We start from the raw sequence: 24,747 nt of genomic DNA on the forward strand, positions 1-24,747 counted from the left end.
ATTTGATGGGGGAACCGTTTCACCAATGAAATCAGATAAATTGGCAAACTCTGATAGGAAGCGGTCGACGTGGAGTCACAAATATCCAAGTCTGATCAGCAGCATTAAAGATTATACTCAGAATACATTATTTTTAATAGAGGTTAGCTCACGTGATCAAACTTGGCGACCTCTCGATGCTGGGCATAAATGCAACCACCGAGCCATGCTGCTGACTAATTACACTGTTCGACAAATGACGATGTCTCAAAAGCTGCCAATTTCCTGTTCAAAATGAATATTGGAATCTATAGTCGGGTATTTTATCTTTCATTTGTAGTACCTTTCAGCTTTCAAATCTCTCTAAGTAGTCGTCCGGTTCAAATCTAAAGTCAAAAGTACGTATTTTCACTTGGATTTTTTCCCACTGTTGATACTATTTTCTATTGAAACATGTTTAATGGGATAGTGTTCTGGCCACGCTATTTTTTGTTTTCGTTTTAAAGGGTTGATTGGAAGTGTGCTGAATTTTAAATCGGTAAAATTGCGAACTTAAATCTCGTACTATTATTTACTCGTATTTACACGAATCTGAATTGAATTAATAGGGATAATATATTAAATTGTCTTTATATGAGAATTAAATAAAATTTCACTTAGAAAAATCATATTTCGACTATTCTCGTTGATTACAGGTGACTATCGCGTTGATTGCAGGTGACTGATCAAATTGCAGGTGACTCTATATAATGAAACGCCTTTTGGAGTTTGTTTAATAGGATCGTGTCCGTCGCTAAAGTGATCGTGAAGAGAATAGCTGTAGAATTAAATAAAGCCCGCTACTTCCGTTCGCGCGTAAGCTTTTAGTTGAGCTTTCGCAGGGGTCGCGGGATAATTTGTTACGCAAATTGATTTCGACCATTATCCGATTAGACCTGAAGCGAGTGGTTTTAAAGCGCGCGACGTAATATCGAAAATACTGTAGTATTTCGAAGGACTTCATATTTAGACGCATTCTGACTTTCAGACTTTTGTGATCGGTGTACCGTTTTTGTTTTATTTATTTTCGATTCCGCTTGTCGGTTGTTTGATTAATTGTAATGGCTTCCCGTGAGGGCCGTTGTTGTTGTTGTACTTGCTTATAAATATGTAGGTATGATAGTTTGTCGATTTGTATGTACGAGTATGTATGTATGTATATCGAGAGTTGAATTCCCAATCCGGGAAAACTTCGGACGGATGTTGTAGTGTGCAAACGACAATTTATGAAGGAGATGTTTGTGATTTATGTAGTTATAGCGTTTAAATGCATTTCATTTTTAAAATTTTTAATAATAAAGTCAATCGACGTTTATGACAGGAAATTTTAATATACGAGCTTCGTTCAGAATCAAGAGAATGCTAAGGAAAAAGATCATTATGAAAAATATCATTGATTCTTTAATATTTTACAGTTGTTGAATTTTATTTCGAGTAAAATTATTAGAAGTGTCTTGTATCAAATGTAAAAGAAATCGTTCATTTTGCTGTATTCGAAAGTGGCATAAGCCCACTTTTCTTAATTTCGAGAAATATTTCGCAAAACATTAAACATAATGTTTTAACAATATTAACGTTTAACAATATTTAGAAATACTGGATGCCTGTAATACGTTTATTCTGCTTTTCCGAAATTCTGGACATATCGAATTAAAATAATTAATAACAATTTGTGAATAAGGTCAAATAGAAGTAGTGTTTTTGGAATTGAAAATTGGATTTCCGCCCCTTTGTTTATGTTAAATTGAAACATAAACAAATATTTCACCATCTTTTTTTTGTTCAGGAATAAAAATGAACTTTCCTTAGAATTTTGTTTAAATTTATGATTTCATAAAACGTACCATTTATTAAATGATTATTTTCAAAATTTAACAAAATATTGATGGAACAATTAATTAAATTAAATTTTTAAATATTATATAATAAATTTGCGTCTTATGTATGACTCCTTTAATACATGTATAGCGATTACTAGGTCAAAGAACTCTCTGATGTGGGAATGTGTACATATGTATTATATATATATATATATAATATAATTAAATAATATATATGGTGTCAATTTGTATAATTCGATAAATTTTATATTTAAAATTAATTTATATATGTATATGTTCATATGTACATACATAGAATACGTTACCTTTTGATGCACCCGCAGATACGCTCCGAAGAACAGCAAGTATTCGAGCCCCGAAAGAACCTTATGGCGGGGCGTGTTTAATGTGAGAATGAAGTTGGCAAAAGCTCTCGAAGTATCTTCCCGCGTGCAACATGGGCTTTTATTTACGTGAAACTCGAGCTTTTGCCGATCGTGACAGACGTTCTCTCGGCGTAGAAGCCTTCAAACAACTGATCGCGTCGCGACCGAGCTCGGCTTTATCAAGCCTCGGGAGCTTTCCACTACAGTGAGCTTTTCCAGGCCGATCTACCTGAATATGTAGATGCAACGTAAAATGTCGCTACACACCCGAGTTCGTAAAAAAAGCCATAAAAAAGTTTTTGGCTTGCGAACGACCGGTATTTTCAATTAATTTTCCTGAAGTGTGTCAGCGTTGTACTGAATAACATACACAACATTCTAAACGATAATTTTGCTAGGAAAATTCTCATATGTGAACCTGTATACACAATTTTTTTCTCATCAGCGTGATGAATCGGAATTTCAAGATTTTATTTATTATGAAATACGTACATTTTTATGTTTTATTCTGGTACGTAAGCGGAATCGTTTATAACTCGGGAAAGAATCTCCATGAGCGTGCGGTATGAATTTTAATGCTGCTGAATTGATGTCACACGCATACGTAGAGTCATTTTCATTCAAAAAATGCCAGCATATGATCTGTCCGATGTTAAGGGTGATGCAAAAGATTGCAAAAGTTGGGTATGATATCTTTCATAGATGATTTGCGGAGAGTAAAAGAAATGGGAATTTAAAGATGGCGTGTTTTCAATATTTAATTTTGAGATATTAGTATTTATTTGAAAATAATTTTATTTGTATGATATTACGTGGGATCAAAATATAACTATGTAGTTCGTTTTTGTGATGAGGGTTTCGCTTATATTATGGGAAGTAAAATGTTGACACATTTTTGGTCCTTTGAAGAATATTCAAACGTGTGTCATTAGCATAACTTTGTCGTATTGAATATTTTTAACTTTTTTTTATAAATTATACAATGCCAAAGGCTCTCTTGATGTCGTTCTCGAGCTTAAACATCATTTCCAGCCACTCGTTAGCGAGTCACGTTGAAAGCTCTTCAGTTACCAAAGAGACACGAACTTTGAATTGCAAAGGTAATAAAAACTCAGAGGTCAGCTTTAGATTTAATTGTTGAATTTTATATAATATTTATTATAAATAAATCAAATTGAATGGAATCAATTTTTTTCAATAATTTTTTATTCGATAGTGTTAAAAAATCATGTTTATTCGAAGCATTTTCATTTTATTGTGACGAAATGGAATATGTGGAAGCATATGCGAGATATAATTTCCGAACGGAGATTGTGATTTTATCTTCCATTTACAGTTATTAAAGAAAAATGTAGGATTTTCCTGGAATAAATAATATTCTTTGAAAAAAGGATGAATACTTTTTTATGTATAACATATACATACATATACACACACACACATATATATATATATATATATATATATATATGTATATATATATATATATATATATATATATATATATATATATATATATATATATATATATATATATATATATATATATATATATATATATATATATATATATATATATATATATATATATATATATATATATATATATATATATAACGTAACAATTTCAAACACACTTTGGATTCGATTTGTGTACGTTTCGAAACGCAATTTGGGCTTTAATCTCGGCTCAGAATTTAATAAGAGAATGCTACGAGCTTTCGTAGAGCAATTCGCTACATCATACTTGAAGTGTTATTACATTCTTTGAATCCGAATTTATGCTTGTATATGTGTTTTTATTTGAAATCTTCGAACGAAACTGCAAAACTTTCTATTCGTACATAACTGCGACCATCAAATATGCGAGAACTCGACTTTAATACGGTATTTTATTTGACTTTTGTCTATTTTTCGAGCCGTTCTGATAAAAATGAACCCCACAAGGGTTTCAATATTGCAAAGTACAGCCGTGAGAGTTGAGATATTATAATGCTTGAACTTTAGTTCTCGTTTTTACATAATACGAACGTATGTTTTGAGTTTGAGTATATGTACATATATAGGATATTAAAAATCACATTTTTTCAATAATTTATTTCTGAATATAATACTGATATGTTTCTTATTAATTTTTTTGAAAATATGTGCATGTATATATTGAGTTAAATGTGTCAAATCCGAAGTTTTCGGATTGTAAATATGCCTTTTCGATGAGGTGACGATTAGCTGGGAATTTTACAAGGTGTCAAGTTTAATTAGTCTCTTCAAGAGTCTTTGAACTTTTTTTCCGTTTATTTCCATAAAAAATTACCTATTGTGTACTCACTCCTTTTATTCACGGATAAAAATACTCTTATTATGTATAACTTGTCAAAATTTAGGATAGGTCAAAGTGCGCGCGTATAGCGCTGTAACAAAAGATAACGAGTTTGAGCAGTGGCGACCCGTAACGACGGCCAAAGTTTGTCTCCAAAAATAATATTTTATTAAAGCAATAAGGTAGGTTTACCTTTGGCGTCACAAAGCTGTGGAAATCCGACCATCTTAATGAAAAAAAAGTCAGGGAAAAAAATGAAGTGGAATTCCAGTAATCTTAAGGACTAAACAATACCAATTAAGCGCGTCGCACCTTATTCAAGTATGAAACTCGAGACCGAGGTAATTTATCTTTTTTTAATATAATAAAGAAGACGAATGAATAATTTTCCGAAAAAAAACTCGTGGAAATTTCCACGTTGGAAAACTAAGCTTTTTTATGGAGCAAAATTAAGTGGTGTATTAATTTCCCTAATGTGATTAATATGCATAAGTGATTGCAATCATCCATTTAATTTGAAATAATAAACCCGTAATCGGATATAATACTTTGTTTGAATCAACATTTATATTGTTTTAAACATAACATACATATTTATTTATTTATATATAATTTTAACTATTAGCTAATTTACGTACATTTGTACATATGCTTAAATTTTATATGAAAATTTCGATACCCACGTGGCATTTAAATATTGGGTTTGGAAAAGTGTAGTGAGTATCCAATAATATTATGCCACTTATTAATAAAAGCACGCAAAAAAGATTGTTGTCGAAGATGTAAAAAAAAATAGTATAAAATGATCAAAATGCGGGTTTAAAAAAATAATTGGATTTCATTGGCTCAACAATAAAAAAAATCTGAATATTCATATGTAATTTGAAAAAGGACATTTTTAAAATTTTGGTATAATATTAAAAATATAGAAATTGTTGGGTTGATTTTGAATGTTCCCATTTGAAGTTGGTCTAATATTATTAGTTTAACCATGGTTACATTAACTGGTATATTTTAAAATGCATGCGTGATATGTTACAATTTTTATCTTTCGTTATCGAACAACGTTCTAAGAGCTTCGTCCGAAGAGTAATCGACGTCGTTTCCGAAGTTCTGATGGTGGACTCTATCCAGGGCCTTGTCTTCGTCGAAATCTTCTTCCATCCAGTAGTCATCAGGCAAATCGTCCAATCCATTATCAGCTTCAGCCGTCGGTTTCGTCCAGGGCGGTGAGATTCCTTTGTCGTCGAATTCGTCGAATATTTCATTGGAAAACTCGCCGTAGTCAAGATAGAGCTTTTCGTCGGGAATTTTTTCGATGTCGTTGTATTTCCTGGGGCTCCAGTTTGCGTAATGGGGTCTCTCCTTTGTGCCGTGGAGCAGCAAGGTGAGGGGACCGATCCTGCCCCTGTTCGTCTCCGGCCCCACCTCGACAAAAGAATGGAAATAAAAAGGGTTAATAATGAATAAAAAAGATAGCTTGGTTGTTATTTACGAGGTATGAATTTTTAACGCATTTTTTGGACGTATTAAATTTAATAAGCATATTTTTTCTATGAATGGATTGGTTAAATATTTACCGAATCGATAATTTCCAATGTCCATATACCTCTGGCCGTTTCTCCCCACGTTGCTACTGACATGAAACGCCAGTTATAAAATCCCTTTGAAGATTTGTCGTATTTTCTAGGACTCAACAGTGGGATTCGAGTGCCTGAAAATAGATGATTTAAGACTATTTTTTTGATGGGTCACTCAATAAAAGAAAGCGCTTTTGATTAAATTTTCAAAAGTTTTTTCTGTCAGTAGGGGATGCGATTATTGGAAATCGTATGGGTGTGAAAATTTTGAGACGGCTTCTCCATAGATTAATCAAATTTTAGAACTGACTGTGATTTTTTAGAAATTTGCAACCTGCTTTCACAATTTCTCTTCTTTTTTTGACATATTTATTACTTTTTTTTAAATAGCTTGAACATACAGGAAATATTTTTGTTTTATTTTAAAGATATGTAGAGTAAAATGTATTATAAATGTATGACAATGTGTTGTATGTATTATTTATGGTAGAAAAAAGAAATATTATAAATTGTAACATTTATTTTGAATGTACGGCGACGTAGAAGGCAGGATAAAGCTCTTTTGTTAATAAGTACGCAGTACATTTAAAGAAAAACATCTCTTATTTTTCGTGAAACCCTTCGTGTGCTTTGGAACAATAGCTCCTTGTGGAGCAAAGCTCCAGCAAACATAAATTTTCATTTATCTTCCCCTTTACTTTTTTTCGCGAGAAATTTTTCACCGTGTCTCCGAAAGATCGATGTTGACTCAACTTCATTTCTCTAAAGATTCAATCTGAAGTTCCTAAACAATGATTAATCACCTTTAGGTGAAGTCAGATATGCTTCCAGGACGCCTCTGATGGTGTACATGATGTTCACTTTGACTTCAATGTGCTCCAAATAGTTGACTTCATTCGTAGTTGCTGAACAAGCGGTGCTGTAGAAGTTTGTGGTGTACAGTTCGTTGTACGAAATCGATACGTTTACGCTGAAAATGTCATAAAATTAATTAATATTAAATTCAAAAATATTTTTTCATAAAAATATGATATTTTGAACCAACTTTTCATATGAAGGAACCGTACAGAGGGATTTTTCAGGTACTGTCGTCCAATTAAGAGCAGCTACTACTAACGAATGGGCATTCATTAATCCAAACCCAAACCTTACATCGAAACGATACCCTGCACTGTAATTTAAATAATACAATAATTATTAAATTAAAATCAATAGCTTAAATTAAACGTAATATAATGTTGACCAACCCATTTGTTAACCATCCTAAATTGTCAGCTAGCGGTGCATATTCCGAGGTCCAAACAATTAAATGTTGTATATCTCTCCATGTCAAATTCGGGCTGAAAAGATACAGAGTATATTGAAATATATTTAATTCAATTATGCCACACATTTGACTAAAATATATGGAAGATTATGGTTAGTAATGCGGACTTAAAATGTGTACGTTTAAGCTTCCTTTAAATATACACAAGTTGTTTTCCGAGTTGGAATTGAGCTTTTCGCATTAATTGCGCGACGTGTTAAAGTTTTTCACGCGTTCGCGACTTCGTTAAAAAGTTACGAAAGCGGCGAAAATTCTCACCGGAAAGGCTTAAGAGCTTTTTAAACACCGCAAGGTGGTCGTGTTTAACGAGCTAGCAACCACCCTTCAAGCTCAAGTTTCGGGCAGAAGAGGCCTCCTAGAGACATTAACTACTTAGTCAGCCGTTAGCAACTCGGCGACGATACAGAAGTGGCCAACCTTTTTTGTCCAACACTTAAAATGCCGCTTCAGCTGAAATTGACTGAAATTGGCGCGAGATCACCTCGCTCAGATAGGGTGGTATACGTACACTTGGAGTGGCAATAGAAGCTCTATGAAGTTATGCTTAAAAATGGTCTTTTGCATATTTGGTGGGAATGAAAAAATTATAAATTTTTATAATCTTTTGGAAAATACAAATATCTGATATTTGATTACTGAATATTCAATTTTATTTACAATGAAATTTAAGGTTATGTAGGTTAATTAAGGTTATATTATATAAAGTAGCGCTGGTTTTATTTTTGCAGGATGTGGTGGAGAATCGTGATTATTTTTGTGTGTATTAAAAACATTGGCTATACATATGTACATAACAACAAAGCAAATGTAATAATTTTCACTATAAATAAAATTGGTCCATTTTCAGTTCCAAAAACGTTTGACTTAATTCACAAATTGTAATCATTGCTTTTCATTTGATGTCAATACAGGCACAAGTATTTTTAAATATTAAATATCTCGAAATGAAGAAAAGTGGACTTATGGCACTTTCAAATATAATGACTCATATATTTTATATGTATTATATGTAAGTATGTATGTATGTATGTATGTGTGCTATAAAGCATTGTGTTTTTATGTAGTACTTTTAAAAAAATGATTTACGTACTAATTACGAATTTTTATGCTCACTTTTATAACGTCCGCTTTAGTTCGATTTCTTACCGTAAAAAATATATTTTTTCATTACAATATTAAATCAGAGTGCTTTTATGTATATACAATAAAAGCCCATCCCGTACATGAAGGGGTGGTTTTGAATTATGAAATGTTGATAGGGAAGTTAACGCGAAAACCGCATTTTTTATACTATTTCTTTAGTATAAGTGTGTATGTTATAATGCTTTTATGTATTATTTCATTAACAAAATATTGCGTTATATTGCATATTCTCTGTCTCATTTCATTCGATTTCAATTTTGACAAATATACATACATATCTACATATGTACATACATATACTATATATTGTATATATATATGTATACATATCTACATATGTACATACATATACTATATATTGTATATATATATGTATATATATATATATATATATATATATATATATACATATATATATATATATATATATATATATATATATATATATATATATATATATATATATATATATATCCAAATACATAAATATATAGCGGAGTAAGCTTTGGGCTCCAGCTTAATTTGCGCATAAGTTTTGAGCAAAGTTTGTATGAAATATGCCAGACGTCGAGTCCTTGCCGAAGATTTTCCCCAACTGAGCAAAGAAACGACTGAACATTTTATATTATTTAATTATAAACTCACTTGAATCAGATTATTATTTGAATGGGAGGGGGCAGGGGGGGCTCAGAGTTGTTATGTTTATTAGACGCGTTTTAATATTGAATTTCAACGTGTCCGTTACGGTTAATTGAATTAACTTGTTAAGTGGTGGAGTATGGAGTCGGTGTAGGTACAAAATGTTGATATAGGCTTTTTAGGTCACGGACACTGATTATACTCGCAAGGGACTTTGGATAAATTTAAACACGTTTGCCCCGGCTAGTAAGTATTTTGTTCAATAGAGATAATTAATGAAAGGGTGTTGTTGAAAAGGACCGAGGTTTGTTTTGACTCAATGCTTGTAATTTGTGGTACTTTTTTGGGCTTGGATTGAGATTCTGATGAAATTCAATTGATACTTAAATATTAATAAAATTATCGTAAATTTTATTAATATGAAATCGAAGGAATGTGTATTAAGACATGTTATAGGATAATTTAATAGGCAATTATAATAAATTTTAATTAAGCTAAGCAGTCACTAGATAGATAAAATCAACCACTTTTAAAAACAATTTTTCTTAAATGAATAACAAATCTTTGAAACTTAACAAACTTCAGAGATTATGCTGATTGTGCCAAGTGGTGGACAATGTTGGATAACGAGCTGAGCTTCTCTGAGTGATTGCCTGGCTTAACAAATTATTATACTTGGTGACGTTTTGGCTTAACAAATTTTAAGACTTTTGAATTTAAGTGTCTTTTTTTAAATAAGTAAATAATTTGTAAGTAAATAATTATCTTTCTAATATACTTTTTATATCTTTCTCTTTCATTCTGAAGATTGGAAGTGCGTTCTGACTAATGTCAGTCATGTTTATCTTACTCTATTTTTGAATCTTGTATTGAAACTACATACATACATAGATCTTCTATATAATTATAAATTCATGTACATACAATTGTTTTTACCCGGCTTCGCTCGGTATTTGTAATATAAACCGCTTAAAAATGGCCAATCTAATAGTAAACATTTTATTAAATTTATTTGAATATTCATTTTTCGATGATGTCGCGGATCTAAGAACCAAACAAACAAACGTACTTACATACAAATTAAAAATAAGTGATAGTGAAAGGTTTATTTAATACATTGAATAAAATCTTTAGTGTTGCGCAATTGTTAATTATCATCAATAATCTAAAAAGTTTTACAAGAGTGCTGTTTGGCTGTCATTGATAGAATATTTGGAATATTTGCAAAACTGGGAGATGACGATAACGATGTTATGTCGGGATAGTCGACCTTCTTGGTTGAATTGAGTGAAACAGCAGCAATATTGAGGCGTAGTGCAATTAGCTATGTATTTAGTTTGGCTCGATAAATTAGGAAGAGGGACATCTACATATGATGGAGCTGCTATGACAGCTTCTGCAGGGGTTGTCAATTGTCAGGGGTTCCGGGAGGGGTTGTCAATTCAGGTTTTGTGTATGTATAATAATTGTGTGTAATGATGGTATTTGGTACTTGTGTACAAAAGTTTGATCATAGGTTAAGAAGAAATTAATAAGTGTAAAATACATCTGTTTGCAGATGATACATTGATATATATAATTGGAAAGAATGTTGACGTAATGTCTGAGATTTTAAATATAGAATTAAATTATGTGAATGACTGGTTGTGTGAAAATAAATTAAAGCTGAATGTGAATAAAACAAAAATGATGAGGTTGAATGGTAAAAATAAAAATATATTGAATGAAATAAGAATTGATGATAAGTTAATTGAAAAAGTTGAAAATATAAAATACTTATAGTATACATACATAGACTCAGGACTAAATTTTAAAATGCACGCTGACTATATAATATAAAAAATGGCTAGAAAAGTTGGTATGCTATGTAGATTAAGAAATATTTTAAGTAAAAAAAAGTAAAGTTTTAGTGTTTAATTCAATTGTCTTGCCACATGCGGTTTATTGTGCCACTGTGCTTAATTTGTTTAGTGGCCAAGATTTAGAAAAAATGCAAAAAATACAGAATAAAGCTATGAGAGGTATTTTGAATATGAGTAGATTTGAATATGAGTAGAGTATTGGAAGTATGTTAGATGAATTAGGATGGATGAGTATTAGAATTAGTCTAAATATTAGTACATTGTCTTTTGTTTATAAGTTAGATCATAAGTTATTACCTAAGTATTTTGATGATTATATAATAAGGAATAGAGATAAACATTTTTATACTAGAAATAAGGACAAACTAGTTGTAAGTAGAGTAAGAAAGAATAAGACGGCTGGGGGTGTTTTTCACAGGGGTGTGCTCATGTTTAATGCCCTCCCTGAGTGCATCAGGTCTGCTAAGAACATGGATGCATTCCTGCGAGGTGCGAAGAGACACCTCTGTGAGGGACAGTACATTTATATGTACTTATATATTATATGTTATCATATTTATATGTTAATTATAAATTTTAGAGTTAAGTATAATAATTAAGATGTATTTTTAAATTAGCTTGATAGCTAAAATATATATAAATAAATAAATAAATAGGTGTTGCCTTGTGCAACTTGTAGTGGTACCTTTGGTCGGGGTTTATATATAATGGATAAATAAATAAATATGTAGAAACCTTTTTTGTGTGAATGTTTCGAAAAAATATCGTAAAACTGTATGTTTCTGTTTTTTAATAAATAAATGGTAATAATTTTGAATTGTAAATGTGTTTTCAATAGTGTAGGTAGAGCAACTTACTTTGCCTCTAGCGCCAACGCAATGATTCCAGCGGCTAGTGGTGCTGAAGCCGACGTTCCCGTGTGCTTTATGGTGCATTCATTATTCAGGTCGGTCGTAGCCTGAAATTGCAAAATTTCAACCGGAAGCGAAGAACGCGACCCGCGCGTTCAATAGGCTAACACCGGAAGTGGGCGCGCTCGGGTCGCATCTACTCGCATCCCAGATGGATATAAACTTGGCGGGGGCGAAAGTTTCACTGGAAAATTCAATGTACCAACCTTCGGGTCGTTAATCATCGAGGATGAAAACCGACCGCTAATTGAAATGAGGCTTTTCAAAGGTCGAACGCGACACCATAGATTACGCCCCTCGGTCATAATCTATGTATGTATGGCATGGTAATTTATCGCTCCGTTGAAAACGCAAGTCGTTTCATCAAGAGTGATTTTAATTTAGTTGATATTTTTTCGCAACTTGCTCGGCTCATTTTTTGCACGAGCGACAGTGTAGGTTTGAATAAAAAAATTTACACATCGTTGAACACGCGTTAGAATTCTTGTGTAACATATACACGTGTAAAAAATGAGTTCTGAGGCGGTGGCACGTGATTCCCTCGAGGCTCTATGAAGGGGATCGTAGAAACACAAGGTTAATGCAAAAAATAATATTTCTGTAGTAAAATTAATTATTAAATAAAATGGCCAAGATATACATATTATGTATATGTACTATACAATTACATATTATTATTACTATAAAGAAAGAGTATATTTTTAAAGATTGAATTTATGTTGATCATTTTCAATTATGCTACGGGGATTAGTTAAATGTTAGAGACAAGACGTACATATGTATATATGTACATACATATTTTTATTTATTTTATTTTATTTTAAAAAATCAATACCACAGAGACTTGACAGGTTGCCCCAAAGCGTCAATGTGATTTTAATACAAATAATAAAAATCATAAAAATTACAAAAAAAACATCATAAAAAAAATAATAAAAATCATAAATAAAAAAAAAAAACATAAGAAAATAATAAAAATCATAAATAAAAAAAAAACATCATAAAAAAATAATAAAAATCAAGTAAAAAATATGTACACAAAATAAAAACAAAGAAATAAGATTGAAAAATTTATATCGTGCTATTTAGGATGTGTTCCACCAACTCAACATAACTGGCATCGAATAGGTCCAAGTATTGTGCCAGTAAGTTAAGGAGTCGAACAGCTCTCGAGAGGGGGGAGTTCATGAGCACGTTTGATTTAGCCCTAATTGGTAAAAATATATCATGTTTTCTTAAAACTCTACGATTTTCCGGGGCCCAGAATTTTAGTTTCTCCAGGATAGTGGGATTGTGAATCTCTCCTCTAAGTAATTTTACGAAATGTTTCCCAAGAAATAAATCTCTTCTCTTTGCCAGGGAGTTGAAACCCAAAGATCCCAAGACAAAGGCACTAGGGAACAGATATGGATAAAATCCAAATGTCTTCAGATATAAAAATCTAAGGAATTTCCTTTGGACTCGTTCCAACATTAGAGAGTAACGAAGTTGATAGGGAGACCATATAATGGAGCCAAACTCGAGCACACTGCGAACTAATGTACAATATAAGAGACGAATGGCAGTGAGCCCTAGTTCAGACGAATTACGGATTACGAATCCAAGGATTTTTGTTGCCCTATCACAGATATTCTCAATGTGAATGTTGAAACTCCAACTATTTTCGAAGACTATTCCCAGATCAGATATAAATAATTCTCTCTGAAGAAGAGAATCATGAAATTTATACGGATATTTAATAGGAGAACGAGAACGAGAGTAGGAAATGACCCGACACTTTAGGATATTGAAGGGAAGTTTATTAACATTAGCCCATTCATAAATAGAATTCAAATCCTCTTGCAAATAAAGAGCGTCAGGTAAATCAATTATTCTCTTATAGATTTTTAAGTCATCCGCATATAATAAAAATTTAGAATGGTGAATAGAAGATTGAATATCGTTGATAAATATTAGGAATAATAAAGGGCCAAGATTTGATCCTTGGGGAATCCCAGAAGTGGCAACATACTCATAAGAAAAGCAACTCCCAAACTTAACGAATTGACGTCGATCCTGTAAATAAGAAATAAAAAGACCAACAAGATTATAAGTAAATCCAATAAAACTTAATTTACTAACCAAAATTTTATGATCAACTTTATCAAACGCCTTCTCAAAATCAGTATATATTACATCCATTTGATTATTACAATCCAAAGTGCTGGTTATGTCATTAGAGAAACATAACAAGTTTGTAATAGCTGATCTGGCCGGTCGAAAGCCATGCTGCTGATCAATGAGCATACTTTGAAAGTGATTAAAAATGTATCTGTGTAATATTACCTCAAACATTTTGGCTGGCGCTGACAAGATAGTTATTGGTCTGTAGTTCCTTACACAAGATTTATCGTCCTTCTTATGAATAGGAGTTACTTTAGAGCATTTCCATAAATTGGGGAATGAAGAGTTCCTTAGAATTAAATTAAAAATGAATTTTAAAGGTTCTAAGAGACTAACCTCACATCCTTTTAGGATGTAATTAGGGATGGAGTCAGGACCGGAAGAATAAATATTTTTTAACTTTAGAAAGCCATATTTCAGATCGGAAGAGTCAAGATGATTAATCGCTAAAGTGGGGAAAGTAAATTCCGAGTCATTGGTAGGTTCCATGGAATCAGTAGGATTATTGAAAACTGATTTAAAAAAGTCGGCAAATCCATTAGCAATGTTTTGATCACCCTCTAACAATCCAGAATCATTGTACATAATGGTCGACTTTACACGATTTACACGTTTAGAATTGATGAAGTTCCAGAATTTCTTAGGGTTTTTAACTATGGAACTTTCACAATCAGCTACATAAACATTATATGCATTATTAATTAATTTCTTAATTTCCGTACGTAAAATACGGAAATTATTTAAGATAAGAGGATTGCTCGATTTCTTCCAGAGTTTATGTGTTTGATATTTACTTTTTAAGAGATTAATAATTTCTTTAGTAAACCAAGGCGGATAAATCCTTTTACTCGTCACTAATCCTTTCAACCGAAAACAATCATTAAAAATAGAATATATAATGTCATAGAAATTAGAGAGGGCCAAATTAACATCTTTGCACTCATAAACTCGCTCCCATTGACAATTACAAAGAATATCATTTAAATATTTGAAATCAACATTTGTAAATAACCATCCATTTAGGACAGAGGTATTAAGACAGTTATTTATTAAACGAAGTGAGGAATAAGTTATAGTTAATTTTAAATGAATATCAAGAGCAGGATGATAGCTGTCTTCAGGAACCAAGGAATCAACTGAATTTGAAATAATAATATTCTGACAATCTAAATTTGTTAGTAGAAAATCCAACATGGAATTATTAAAATAGTTTCGAATAGTATTAATTTGTTTTAAGTTGAATAAAGATATAAAAAAATTAAGGTCATCAGGAAAACAGTTAGAAGAATTCAGATTAAAATCTCCAGATATAAAAATGCGACCATTACTTAAATGTGAATAATTAGATATAATTAAATCAAAAAATCGCTTATAAATATTTGGTGGAGATCTTGGTGGAAAATAAATAGTACATATGTATATAAAAAAAGGAATGTTAACAAATCTTAGTTTTAGCCATACACATTCATGAATGTCCTCAAGATGACTAAGTCTTTCAACCGAAATAATATTTGTATTTTTAACTGCTAGAAGAACACCACCACCTCTGGCAGATCTATCATGGCGATATATATTGAAACTGCTGTCAAGTACTTCGGCATCATGTACAGATGAGTTTAGCCATGTTTCAGTAATAGCAAGGACGTCAATAGATCTAGAAGCGGCGTTGTTGTAGAATTCCTTGAGTTTTGTATTTAAACCCCGCACATTTTGATAATAAAGTTTAATGTTACGGGTCACGGGTTTGGGCAATCGGTTTCGAAGAGATTTTTTTGAGAAATAACCATTCTCTTATGCCAGTACCCATAGGCCAAAATTCAGGATTGATAATTATATTAAAAGTTTCAGTATCTACACTAATTTTAAATGACGAGCACATGTCAGTTTTAGCAACCTGAGAAACGTTGATTCTTTTATTTTTAATTTTATTTAATATGAACTGTTTCACAGTATCACAAGTGCAGTTATTTGCCAAATTAAAAACGTGTACATTCTTCAATTTCGGAATAGTGGCCACCTGTAAAGTTTTATCAGGTGCTCCAGATCCACGAGTGTATGGCAGTCTCCCAGAAGAAGTCCCAGCGACCTGACTGAACGAATTTGAAGGATCTACAGTAGAAGCAGAAGCAGGAGCACAAGAGACAGGAACATAATCAGATGTTGAAGCAGAAGCTGATGTAAGTGTAGCTGAAGATGAAGATGGCAGAGGTGAAGCAGTAGAAGATAGCGCTGCGACCTGACTGTAAGATTTCGCAGGTTTTATAGGAGAAGGAGGAGAAGCAGAAACAGAAACAGTAGAAGCAGAAACAGTAGCACACCCAGGAGTAGATGCTGAAGCTAAAGCAGACGCGAGTGAAGTTGAAGCTGAATAAGGCGGAGGTGAAACGGTAGAGGATGCCGCTATAACGTCATACGGGCATCTGACAGGTGTTTGTTTATGTACTGTAGTATTGTTACATTCAGTTGACAGTGTGGAGAGTTCTCGTAATGTTACCTCGCCCGATTGCAGAGTTGTAGGTTCAACAAAAACAGCTGGAGCCAGAGCTGCTGGAAAGGGACGACACATCATCCTCTTTATTTCACCGACATCAGTGTGGATAGTCTGGAGGGACTCCACAGCGATTTTTAGCGAGGCCAGGTTATTAAAAGCGACGCGTGCGATGGATACTATATTTTTAATTTCGTCGCTGATGTATCGCACCCTGTCCTTGGTAAGGACATTGGCACCAGATCCTTTTTTTGAAAGGTCCGCGAGTATTCTCTGGCTTATAGTAACAATATCCTCCATGGTAGAATGCGAACGATTTAACACGTCCAGACACAACGATAGCACACGATATAATATGTATGTACAACAGTGAATTTTGGAATTTGAAAATAGCTGAAGTTAGAAAAGTCATTCTGTATCATAGTAAATCTGTAAAAAATAATATGATAATCCTAAAAAAAAAAATTGCACTGCCACCAACCAGCTCATTGAAATTTGTAAAAAACGTGATCTTTATTGATTTTTAAGGTTTTTTTTAATTTAAGCTACGTTTCGGTAGTTTATTTTTTTTATTCACCTAATATAAACGGAATAATTTTACATAAAAAACCTTACATAGGACGTGGCTTCACATTGCTAAGGTATTGTTGCATAGGGGTGGGTTCAGGATCCAAATGAAAGGCTAAAGTCGCTTCACAGCATTTATTCAACGATCCCAGAGATCAACACGGAACCACCGCTCATTCCAAAATAATCTAATCTACCGTGTGCAAAGCATAACTTCCCCGATCCATTAATATGTTTATTATCTAAGCATTTAACGGTCTATTGTTTACAAAAGCACTCGCCCAAGTCTGTGAGAACTGCAGCGTATCCTTTGTTCGGGCATTTACTGAGTCCCATTAGCCTAATCCGGGGTATCTATTGTTCACCCACGAATGCACAGTGGATATCCTCTCTCATGTTCCCACGTTACAGTATGAAAAACAACTGAAACAGGACTAGCGGAAGCGCAAATATTTTTTTAGAATTTTCATATTATTTTTTACAGACACGACATGATACATAACGTTCTTTCCAATTTAAGCTGTTTCCAAATTCCAAAATTCGGCGTTTTCAATGTGCCCTAATGTAAATACATACATATGTATATGTAGGTGTTCATGGAAATATATACATATATGTATACATCTTGTTTTAAATATCTCCCATAATGTCAGTCGATTCGATTAATATTATACATAATTTTCGTTAAAAAAAACCATCGAAATGTAGTTTTATGGCGGTATGATGAGCTTTCTTTCATTTCCAATGCTCCTTTGGTCTTCATTCTGGTTTACATTCCCTAGAGTAGACTCAGAAGCCCGAAAAGAGCAAACACTTGTACGCTGAAATTTCACTTTTGTGTATAAAGGTACAGAAGATGCAGTAGCTGTTAATGTAAATAATATATGGAAAGCTGAAATTCGCTGCCATAACGGTGAAATAACGACACTCGTTCCATTTTACGTTCACCGATTCGTTTCCGAGACGGCTTCGTTACATTTGCATAGGATTTTTAACGACACTCGTACGTTCCACTTTTTTTCATCACACTAACCCACTGCCGAACGTTAATTCATTCATGGGATGGAATATTTTGCAGTGGATTAAACAGTCTTACGATCATTTGGTCCTCGTATGCTCCGGAAGAGTACGTAACGGCCAATGTGGCGGCGCAAGGCTCCCCGTACCACGGAAAAGCACCTTTTTGAGATGCGCTACCGATAGCCACTGTATATATGCTGCCGATATATCTGAAAAATATATTAATAATAATCAGATGAATTGTAATTGTTCTATTGTATAATTGCAATTAAATTGTAATTGTTCTATTAATATATACCCGTCACAGTTGCAGTTGTCGCCTCGACTTCCACCGTTTCCGTTAGCCCATACAAATATGGTTCCTTTTCCATTACGGCCCTTTATTTTAAAATAAAAATAGTACTTAAAAAAAAACTTTTGCATGTTGCGATTCATATATTATTGCAATAAACCTTTGTAATTCCACGTTCCAAAGCTTCTTGAGCTAATCTACCCGGTCCTTCGACTGTTTGCCCATCATCGTTTGGTCCCCAGGAGGCACTGTATATATCTACTTTGTCGTAAGCATATCCTAAAACAATGTTGTGTTAATAAATATTTTAAAAGAAAGAAATATCGTAAACTGTGGTTCTGATTGAATATCGATTATTATCTTATTAAGGTTAGGTTCAAAACAACCTGGAATTTAAGCCATTCTTTATTTTTTTAAAACAAACAAACAGCATTAAAACGTACATTATGTACTTTGATACCAAAAAAAGTTTCTAAAAATAAATAACAAAAATAAAATAAAATATTTAAACAATGAAAAAAATCGATATATGTATGTACATATTTAAAAAGGAATTACACGAATAGTTGGTAGAACAGGGATTAATGTGAAGTAATGAAGGATTGCGGAAGGATCTGTTTGGATATTGGAATAAGTTCTAGCTTAATAAATATGGACTGTATATCAAAAGGTTAAACAAAAAACAGGATAAATTTCCTCTAGATTGTAAGGAAACAAAATTATCATTTTGAATAAATGTGGAATGGAATATTTTTTTTATGCGTTTCATCATGAATGTATGTACATATACTTGATAGGAAGGATTCCAAAGAGTTCTAGCAAATTCCAGATGACTTTTTACAAATTAATTGAAAAGCAATGCAACTACTTTGCTTAGAAATGTTGTTTGTACATATAAATAGTTTTACATATCGATTTTTTTCCATCATCACTTTCCCAATTACTTAATTAGTGCGAGTATAAGCGTACGATGTTTACACATCTTACAGACTAACATATGTATGTATATAGAACATCGATTTTCAAAGGTTGAATGAACTATATAAATAAAAATAAGATTTACCAAGGGCTGTTCCTTCAACTTTGTCGTTAACGGTGCCGTCTAATAATTTAATACCACCTATTTTGGCTTTATAAGCTATGCCCACCCCACATTTTCCATTATTGGCCATCATTGCGACCTGCAAAATAAAAGTTTTAATGAAATATGTATATACAATATACATATACATACATACTTGAATGCATATAATGAAAATTAACGAACTTCTCCTGCACAGCGAGTACCGTGTGCATTTTTAGGTTGTGCATTGTATCTCGGCTTGGGGTCATCGTCTTTTTCATTACAATCCCAACTTATCTCAGGGTCCTAAGAAAATAGAGGTATATCGCGGCTAGAATATTTGAAATTAAATTTCACAGATCGAAAACAAAGGTACTGACGTAATTTTCTTTTAGGTCTTCGTGCAAATATTCAATTCCGTCGTCCAATATTGAAACTCTTATTCCTTTTCCAGCGATTCCCATTTTGTAAACGGGTAATACGTTCAAGTCCAATTTAGGCAGATCGTTTCTAGTACGCGTATCTTGCTGAAAGTGAAAGCCTTTTAATATTAGAATAATAAAAAAAATTACGTATTTTTAAAAATAAAATAAAACTTGAATAACTACCAAATACCACTCTTGACTCCATAATTCATCGTTGAACATTTCATTTTTTTGTTTGGGAACTTTCAAGTCTTCTCGTTTGAATCTAAATAGCTTTTTATGTATCGTGTCAATGATTTCTGGTTCTGAATGTATGAAATCGCGCTTCTGGCGCTTTTTGGCGAAAAGTTGTTCTGCCCATTGAACCTGAAAAATGTATACAAATTCGTTCTGTTGTCGAATGGCCCTTTATCACTAGTGAATTCAAAGGAAAATTGAAACGAATCTAAAATACCCTCGGATTTTGTGTAATACTTTTCGCAATCCAATTTCGTCCATTTCGCCTTTGTATATCGTGATTTTGATTGATGAACACGTAAGTGTCTGGGAATTCGGCTATCTGAAAAACATTGACATGATAGAGACGTACATGAATATCATATTTAAAGAAAAATAGTGAATCCGATGTGTAAATACATACATACATACTATAGGGTTAATCTAATTTTGTACCTGTTGTACCGGATTACCTCGAGCATTACGATGTAATTAACAGTAATGGTCTTTTATGTGTTAAAGTTGGGTCGCCATTAAGATATTAGAACAGTACCGGTAGTGTAACGTACGGAAACAAAACAACGTTTCTAGTTAAGATAAGGAATTTTCATTAATCTACATAGATTTGGCAAACTGTAGTGCGTACGGGATTGACTTAAAATTCAATAGATTTGAAGATCATACAGTGTTGTTTGTTACATATTAGATTTATATTTGTATACCTATATACATATACATACAAACATAGGTTACGTATAGCAGACATACATATGTGACGCACCCCCTATTGAGTATATAAATAAACGTACAGAATTAACTGTTCACTCATTGAAGAATACTTTTTCACTCTAAATATGTATATGTACATCTGCATATACTTCAATTCTTGAAAGGAATAAGACGTATACATATATGTATATATGTATGTACACTAAAATTGATGTGTGCAATGTATAAGTATGTATGTACATATGTACGATGTTCCGTTTCATTTCAATATTCAACACGTCTTAACCATATGCTACATAGCATAAAAATTGATAGATGACATAATAATACATATGTTTGTAAAAAATGTATTCAACGCGAAATAGTTTATCTCAAAAATTTGTAATATTATAGAAATAAAATAAAAACAAGAAGTTTATGTTTATATGTATTTTTGTATACAGATGCGGTTGGTTGATTTTTCTATTTTTTCGTAATGGTTATTAATAGTTTCATACCGATTTTTATTTTCTATAGCCTTTCAAAATATTACATTTTTTTGGGAATATACATATGTGCATATGTACCTATATATAATATTTCAATTTATTTTCACCATGGTGTCCACTACGGGATTGCCCCAAGGCAACACCTATGGCCAACTTTACATACTTACCATATATATGTATATATTTAAATTATTATTAATTTTTGAAATTAAATTCAAATAATGATGAAAAATGAAGGTATGTGGCCAATTTTATAGAAATCAGATAAATTGGCAAACTCTGATAGAATATGATTGACTTGGAGTCACATGTACATATTCAAGGTCTGGCCAGCAACACTGGATTAGATATCAATCTCGTGACCCTTCAGCGGTTAGCCATATGCTAACCCTTTGAGCTACATATGTATGTTGCTGGTTAATATAATATGTACGAGCTATGTACATATGTATGTATTTTAATTTAAAATCAATGCGCTTTAGTGTTCATATATATGTATGTATGTATGTATGTCAAAGCAATAGAAAAAAAAATTGCAAAATACAAAGCAATAGAAAATAAATCAGAAGGCTTTTGAGAAAAACATAAAAAACCTCGATTCTCTAGAGTAAAAGTACTACTTCCGGTTCAGATAAAAATATTTAAAAAATATAAAATTATAAAAATTATTATTTCTAGTACATGTAAAAAAATTCAGTCCGATTCAGTTAGTATGTAGTTTGGGAGAAAATTGAATTCAAAAACTTAAAAAAAAAGAGGACACCTATAAGGGGAGGTACCATTTCCAGTCAACTTAAAAATTTGAAAAAAAATTACGTCGTGTCAATAAGAATTTTAAGTAACCGATACTAAGTTTCAGTTCGATAGGACTAACGGTGTTCAAAAAATCCCCAAAATACACAGACACACACACATTTTTTCTAGATCATAAAAACGTGATCAGTAATCGATTCTGAGTTCGAATCAGTCAAAATCTCGAGTTCGAATTTTCGCATGATCACAAAACTTCATTTATTGTTACTACGTACATAGATAAAGTAAAAATTGAAAGGAACTTAGCAAATTATGAATATTTTTTAACCCCCCCACCTTAAATTTATTGCCATATTTAAAACTCTGTACTGAATATTTGCTTGTCGTAGACGTATGAAAATTTAATTGTATATATTGTATTGTTATACAAGTGTGTTGTCGCATGAGAGGAAAAGTTTTCAATTTTTTTTCCGCCCGATTGAATGATCGGTTATGGAAAATTGTCATGGAATAAGTCTCGAGGGTGAATGGGTTTGTAGTGAATGGGATGGGGTGGAAGTGAGTGCATTGTTGTGGGTGTCCGGAGTGTAGGAGGAGTGTCCGCTTTTTGGTCAGGGGCGCTTTGGGGCGCCTCGTCGGGGCGGCGCCAGGGGCGTCGCGCCGCCCCCCCGGAGCCCCGTAGGGCGGCGTCGCAGGCGTCGGGGCCGCCCACGATGCAGCAACAACGACGCCCGTCACCAGGATAACACAACTTGTCGGCAGGTGAATGCCGCCCCGGGGCGCTCGCCCCCGTACTGCCCCCCCTCGACTACATCTATTTTCATCTCTATGATGGCACGTCGTCACACGCTCCACACAAAATATCTACATTCCACTTCAGGTTCATCCTGTGACGTACATGTATGAGATGAAAATAGTACTGTAAAAATATATCAACTGTAAAAAATTTCAGCCGAGAAACTACATAGTAAAAGTTTTACCTTCATCGAATGTGAAACTCAAAACATTTTCAAATTTTCTTTTTATGGTGATGTAGTTTATATACTTTTTATTTACAGGGTCTTCATATCTTAAGTATTCCTCATAAAAACCTCTATGAGTCGAATTATATCATGACGGAATGAGTTTTTACAAACATTGATCAATATCAACAGAAATAATCATTTTCACGGGAAGCCTCTTGTAAACTTACATATCTTACAGGTGTGAGAGAGAGAGGGGGAATTCAGTACGCCGCGCTCAACGGTCAGTGTGAGAGGGACGGCTTTCCTTCAATCGTTATTTCCTGCTCTTGTTTTTTATTATTCAACGCTTAGTACATGATTAAATGATTTTATAGTTAATTAAAATAATTAACCTCGCAGATTTTTGCATAATTTTAGCTTAAAACATAAATTTTAAGCTGGACGTTTGAGGTTCAGCATAGTGGCTAGTGGATTTTTTAGCACAGTAAGACAAGTGTTAATGAGATGATTACAAACTGAAACTAATATAAAACCTTTAAAAGAGAGAGGATGTAATACTGCGGTTATACAATATTAAAAATAATCAGTTGAAAATATAATTTGATACTCTAAATGAGTTTTTCCAAGGTCAAAACCTATTTTATTGTGATTGTTTGGCACGAATAAGGAGATGTGAAAAAAATGAAAAATACATATGTAATATACAAGGTTAGCTCGTTTAATAATATATGAAAGTAGAATCGTAATAAATAATTTGTTGGTTTCTTATTATTATATATGTATACGTAACCAATTTTGTATTTGAATGAAAAATCATCTAAATTTAAATTGATTTGGTCAGTAAATATGATCAGAATGCTATACCGATATTATCGATCACTGATCGCGTGACTATAGGTATTTTCTGTGTCAAAAATGCTTAAAATAATAAGCGGTTTACTGACCATTCATATTTATTTATATAGCACACTATTATCATCAAATTTTCGTAAAAGTTATTGGCCATTTATTGAAAAAATGACCGGTTAAGGCTTAAAGATAAACCAATGAAAAGAAAATTTCATCGTGGAAATACGGTACCATCGATTATCATACATATTCACAAGCAATTACAAACCCGACTATTAGCGCTAATTCATGCATTTTTTGAACGCAACATGGAAAACGATTTAAAATCCGAAACATCCTGTACTGAAAGTCTCCATGTATGCGAAATCGTCACCCCAGCTGTGGCCGCACGTGTTGAACAAGTGCACGCTAGTCTAGAGAGAGACGAGACTATACGTTTCACACATGGGGCAAGAGAGACGGAAAAGCCGTTTCCCGAAATAGCGTTGGTATGAAGCTGCGCTCCCGGTGCCCGAGACCGGGTCACGTGTCTTACGTTCCCGCGGGAACCGGGAAATGGATCGCGCACGTGCTAAGCGACCGCGCGGTACCATATGGTGCCCGCATAGGCGCACGCCCTTCTTTCAGCCGTGGAAAATTTATGAAAACTCTAAACTGGGACAAAGTCTCTGAATTTCCCGTGAAACGGAATGTATTCCGCCGGCGCGTACTATCCACGTCCCG

The 24,747-nt window shown here is 32.9% G+C and overlaps 1 protein-coding gene across 1 annotated transcript; it reads right to left on the reverse strand.

Annotated features, from left to right (window-relative positions):
* Window positions 1-5,081: 5,081 nt before the first annotated feature.
* On the reverse strand, window positions 5,082-20,807 carry LOC143910382 (neuroendocrine convertase 1-like). Its single transcript, XM_077428826.1, has 14 exons — window positions 20,479-20,807; window positions 20,208-20,390; window positions 19,980-20,126; window positions 19,804-19,905; window positions 19,600-19,717; window positions 18,697-18,815; window positions 18,543-18,622; window positions 18,321-18,453; window positions 11,953-12,053; window positions 7,372-7,464; window positions 7,170-7,295; window positions 6,928-7,094; window positions 6,125-6,258; window positions 5,082-5,972 (listed from the first exon to the last, which is right to left on the reverse strand). Exons 1-14 carry the CDS (start codon window positions 20,668-20,670, stop codon window positions 5,589-5,591), a joined length of 2,079 nt encoding a protein of 692 aa, XP_077284952.1. The 5' UTR covers window positions 20,671-20,807; the 3' UTR covers window positions 5,082-5,588.
* Between the last annotated feature and the right edge of the window lie 3,940 nt (window positions 20,808-24,747).

This window comes from Arctopsyche grandis, chromosome 4, assembly GCF_051622035.1.
Source record: "Arctopsyche grandis isolate Sample6627 chromosome 4, ASM5162203v2, whole genome shotgun sequence".
NCBI classification, from domain to species: Eukaryota; Metazoa; Arthropoda; class Insecta; order Trichoptera; family Hydropsychidae; genus Arctopsyche; species Arctopsyche grandis.